Below are 5,520 nucleotides of genomic sequence, written 5' to 3'. Positions count from 1 at the left end.
CAATTAGAATATTTTTAAAAGTTATTTTCAAATTACAAACCTTAAAAACTGATCAATTAAAGTACATAGACATGTTCAGTTCGTGCATCGCACTGGCATGTATTGTTAGCATAATTCTGAAAGTGAAAGCAATTGCCAAATCTATCGCCAAGATCCATTTTACAAGAAACCATGCAAGACCGGCAACAAAAACCATGCAAGACCGGCAACAAAATTTTCAAATTTACATCACCACGTGATAAAGTAGTCAAACATAAGGCTAAGTCACCACAAATGATCCATTTTCGAAGAAACCATGAAAGAAAAATCAAACGAAAGGTAAAAACAAAGAAGAATAAACTAAATAGTTGTTTAACTAAAAATTACTGGCGGATGTATAATATGTATATAACATGTATCATCCGTATATAAGTTATATATACTACCTAGAAAAAATAGATATTAAATCCAACCAGCTATTTGTGTAAAGACCATAATATCGTTTTTAATGCGGAAAAGGTTAAATTTAAATTTGTTTATGTACTAGTCGAAATAGAATAACTCTATCATTCGTTAAATTTTAGTCTAATATTACTCTCGAAAAGTCTTTTTTGCCCTTAACCGCCTAACAAGCACCCAGTCTTAGGATAATTACCATATTCAAAAGTTGAGGAATAAATTTAAATCTTTCATGCTATACCCCGTTAATGATAAAAGTAAATACAAAACAATTTACTAGCAGCATTTTTTTGAATGTACCAGAAATATAACGGATCACAAAATTAAATAATTTGGATAATATATCAGCTATTTGACTAATTCCCATTTTAGAAATATCAAGATTCACTTACTTTCTACTAGATGTTAATGAAATAAAAGCCGCCGGTAGACATTAATAATCTTATAACTCAAATCTTCAAACTTATATAATATCTAAACTCGAAGTCACATATTAAATTAGCTATCATCCAGTTAACCTTCAATTCAATGGCTAATTCCATCAAACTTTTCAGAATTATCTTCTCATTTTTCTTCCTCCAGCAACTTGTTATCTCTAATGGCCAAAATAATGTTATTAAGGGAGGATACTGGCTCAGGGACAGTGGATTAGCTTTAAACAACATTGATTCAACTCTTTTCACTCATTTATTTTGTGCATTTGCTGATCTTAATTCTCAATCAAATCAGTTAATCATTAAGCCGGAAGATCAAGATTCGTTTAGGCAATTTACAAGTACAGTTCAAAGGAAAAATCCTTCTGTGAAGACTTTGTTGTCCATAGCTGGAGGAAGAGCTGATAAAACTGCCTATGGAGTGATGGCTAGAACACCAAATTCAAGAAAAAGTTTTATTGATTCATCAATAAGATTAGCTAGGCAATTGGGATTTCATGGCCTTGATCTTGATTGGGAATACCCAGAATCAGCTACAGACATGACAAACTTCGGTAATACTCTCGATTTCAATTTGTTTGTCGTACTTTCCTTTTTAGTTTATTTTTAAAAAAAAATCTCTTTTTCCTTTTTGCAACTCTTTCATTTTAACTTTCCACATTATACGTATCTTTAAGACCACAAGATTAAAGAACATTTTGATACATTATACATATCTTTAATTTAAAACCACAATCACAATATTAAAAAATTGAGAGTTGCTAAATTGCCACACCAATTTGACCCAAATTTGGCCACACTTATGTAAAAACCACCATAACCTCGTACAATTTTAAATTAAGATAAACTTTGAGAAGAAAAGATAGAAATGACATTAAGTAAACATAAATTATTAAATTTGACCTAAATAGTCATATGAATTTACCCCATTTGGGCTATTGTGGCCAAAATAGTGTGGCCAAAAGAGCTTATTGTAAAAGAAATTATTTTTTAAATTCGCGTCAAATTGGCAGACAAAAAAATTGAGATTTTCTATATTGAATTGTGTGATCATTTAAGTACTTGTGTTCTTTTTTTTTTTTAATTTGATTTATAACCTAGTATCACATATTCCTAGCTTGACTAATCTAGATCCCAGGTCGCGTTGTATAAAACCCATTTAAAAAGAAAATTTGAAGTTCTCAATTCTAATGACTACAACTCGAGACCTCTGATTAAGATGTTGGATCCCATCTGTATTCCCACATCACTTAACGTTTTTTCAAAATATAAGAGAATAAATTTTTATTTACTTAATTATGTAATTATGCTCCTTACGGTGAGTTTGATTCTTTTTCATTGCTAAATAATTTGAAATTATCTTTTATAATGGTTAAAATCAGAGGTGGATTTATTAGGAGTTAAATTTGATGGCTTCATGAATTCTTGTTCCTTACTTTCGAAACTATAGGTCAAAATTTAATACTACTACTAAATTTTAAAATTTTAATCTCTCTTTCTCCCCCTAGCGAGTGCGCACACACATTATTTCTCTTTGATTTGTAACAAAATTATTGGGTTCAATTGAACATGTTGAGTATAAGCTCCCTCCGCCACTAATGATTAGACGAGACTTGAATCCAAAACGTATGGCCTGTATGGTTTCATATAATGAATTGTATGACCAACCAATTTCAACATTAAAGTGTTAGGTAGCGCAGACTTTTATTTACTTAATTACATCTTCAACAGGTATCCTTTTGAATGAGTGGCGCTCTGCCATCAATACGGAAGGAGAAATTCGAAAAGCGAGGGCAAGATCTTGCTTCTCACAAGCGGCGGTTTCCTATTCACCACGAGTCAACAGTTTGACCTACCCAGTTCAATCAATGGCAAGAAACTTTGACTGGATCAACCTCATGGCATATGACTTCTATGCACCAAATTGGTCACCATCACAAACCAATTCAAATGCACAATTATTTGACCCCGTAAACCATGTTAGTGGAAGTGATGGAATTACTGCATGGATTCAAGCTGGCATTCCAACACGAAAATTGGTTCTTGGAATTCCATTTTATGGCTATGCATGGCAATTGGTTAACGCGAATATTCATGGTCTTAGGGCGCCTGCTTCAGGAAAATCAAGTGTTGGTTCAAACGATGGTGGGTCGATGACTTATAGCCAAATTAAGGATTATATAGTGCAGAGTCGCGCCACGACTGTGTATAATGCAACCATTGTTGGATATTATTGTTACTCTAGAAATACTTGGATTAGTTATGATGATACTCAAAGTGTTAGAAATAAGGTTACTTATGTTAAAGGTAGAGGATTGCTTGGTTACTATGCATGGCACATTGCACAAGATCAAAATTGGGTGCTTTCTCGAACAGGTTAGTAGCTTTTCTTTCTTCGTTTTTATAGCTGAAGAAATATTTAAGTATTTTTGAGTAGTAAAAGAGGGAACCTCCCCCTCCCCCCCTCTCTCTCTTTTCTTTAGTCTTTTTGGTACCGTTATTTGTAGTTTTTCTTCTTTTTTATCGTTGAAAAAAACTTTAAGTACTTTTGAATTATAGAAAGATTGTGCAGACTTTTTCCTCCTTCTTTTTTTTTTTTTTAATTATTTTATTTTATAAATAGAGTTGTTTCATTGTTATTGACAAAACAATACGTTTACTCGAAAATAATCGACTAAACAAGAGGAATCCATATGATAGAATTTTCGTATGTAATAAGTTATCGAGAATGATAATCTAATTAGTCTTCAGAGACGTTCACTAGGGTTTATAATGATCCATTTTTAAACCTATACTTTATGATATTAACCAGAGAGTACATGAAAAGCATAGGAATGTTACTATTTAGTTTCCTCATTTTAAATGCTGAAGCAACCTATTAGAAAATATTAATAAAAATTCGTTTGTTTTATTCAGATAACGCGAGTACCAAATAGAGTAACAATATTATTGTTTTGGAATTATTAGATAGTTGACTTTCACAATTAATTCATTTGCTCTATGTTCTTAATTTATTTTTAATTTTTTATCACTTTCTCTTGCAGCTTCACAAACATGGGGAGCCTCATCTTAAGCTATGAAATGATGGAATACGTAATTGTCTTTATCGAGTATACTACTAATAAATAATAAGGTGACATATGTGAACCATGATATAAAATAAATAAATTCGTGTTCTCAATTTCATTTACGTGCCACTAATATTGTTTATCTCTTCTAAAATATTTGACACTTTTTATTTTTCGATATTATTTTCTTGTTTTCATATGAAATTCTTTTCGCAGCTTACCACAATAGTTTTTGTAGTTACCGACTATTTAAAATCTAAGAAATGAATTAGTCTAGGTTGATTTTGACTTCAATAATTGGTCAAATTAATCCTTGATAAGTAAAAGGTATCAAACAAATATGGATAAATGGCATACTTTATTTGTCATTTAATTTTGTGATGCATGGTGGGATTGGAACTACAAGCCTGCAAAAGGAGTTTAATTTGGTTTGGATTACTTGAGCTGATTGACTAATATAGTTTAACATTTTCGATTCAGTATTATCAACGATAAAACACTTAGAATCATCTTAGTATATAATCCAAACAAACAGAAGGCCAGCTATTAGTGAGACTGTGACCCCATTAAAATTCACTTAAGGAAATTGATGAGATTTGATCCTATTTTGTATTCACTTATATGTTTTGAATAGATTTAATTTGTTCATTCATATTTGTATAGATTTCAAAATCATTAACATATCAGTATTAGCCTATTACCATTACTTTGTCCACTATCAATGAATAATCACTACGGTAAATATGTACCACATCGGATGTTTCAACTCATAGTTAAAGTGATTTACGTAATAAAGAGAAAATATATATTGATTAATTATAATTAAGCGATAGTTATATATGTTAAAACTTATTAATTTGGTGTAACACATATATTTCTGCCTAAGCACAACAACTAACTTCCTCCTCACCACTCCGTCACAAGCCAACACAATGCAATCAGTAATTACTGTACAACCGGCACCAACCACCACCATCAATTATCATCATTGCACAATCATTACTGCCCGTCATTGCCACCAACAGCCACCTCATAACCATCACCGTGGACCGTCGTCTCGATAGAGAAGGTGGCACGTGGAATGAGTTAGAACGGAAAGAAAATGGAAGTCTGTCCAAACTTAAGCTTCAGTATAGCAAATCGCTGGTGGAGAAACTGATCCTGCGGGTGCAGGGAAATGGTTATCCAACAGGCTACAATGGTTAAGGTTATAAGGTGCCAAAATTGATTGATTTCTATGATTCCTATGGTACTATTTTCACATTATCTTCCGGTGACTATTACTATTATCATCTCGCTGGAAGTGTACGGACTCAAACCCAAATCAACCTCTAAAATTAAATGTATAGAAGATATGAAGCTCAAAAAGGAACACCACAAAGATGTCAATATTCCAATTTGACACAAATCAAACTCAAACAAAACCTTTAGGTCACAAAGAATCATGTTCCTACAAATCATTGACCATGAAATCCTAACAAAGTACATACTCCCTCTGTTCCAAAAAGATTGTCCTACTCTCTTTATTAGTTTGTCCCATAAATATTGACACCTTTCTATATTTAGAAATAATTTCACTT

General features: G+C 32.0%; 1 protein-coding gene across 1 annotated transcript; it reads left to right on the top strand.

Annotated features, from left to right (window-relative positions):
• The first annotated feature begins 913 nt into the window (after nt 1–913).
• Nucleotides 914–4,118, top strand: LOC132039020 (class V chitinase-like). The gene is made up of 3 exons (XM_059429552.1): nt 914–1,426; nt 2,604–3,248; nt 3,917–4,118. The coding sequence occupies exons 1-3, from the start codon at nt 967–969 to the stop codon at nt 3,943–3,945; spliced, it is 1,134 nt and encodes a 377-aa protein (XP_059285535.1). The 5' UTR covers nt 914–966; the 3' UTR covers nt 3,946–4,118.
• The last annotated feature ends 1,402 nt before the right edge of the window (nt 4,119–5,520 follow it).

Source organism: Lycium ferocissimum, chromosome 12 (assembly GCF_029784015.1).
Source record: "Lycium ferocissimum isolate CSIRO_LF1 chromosome 12, AGI_CSIRO_Lferr_CH_V1, whole genome shotgun sequence".
NCBI classification, from domain to species: domain Eukaryota; kingdom Viridiplantae; phylum Streptophyta; class Magnoliopsida; order Solanales; family Solanaceae; genus Lycium; species Lycium ferocissimum.
This window is presented reverse-complemented; position numbering and strand designations above follow the sequence as displayed.

Coding starts and splice junctions, on each gene's coding strand:
- LOC132039020 (XM_059429552.1), top strand. CDS start 967: ATGGCTAATTCCATCAAACTTTTCAGAATTATCTTCTCATTTTTCTTC. Junction 1,427..2,603: donor TACAGACATGACAAACTTCG/GTAATACTCTCG, acceptor CATCTTCAACAG/GTATCCTTTTGAATGAGTGG. Junction 3,249..3,916: donor TTGGGTGCTTTCTCGAACAG/GTTAGTAGCTTT, acceptor TTTCTCTTGCAG/CTTCACAAACATGGGGAGCC.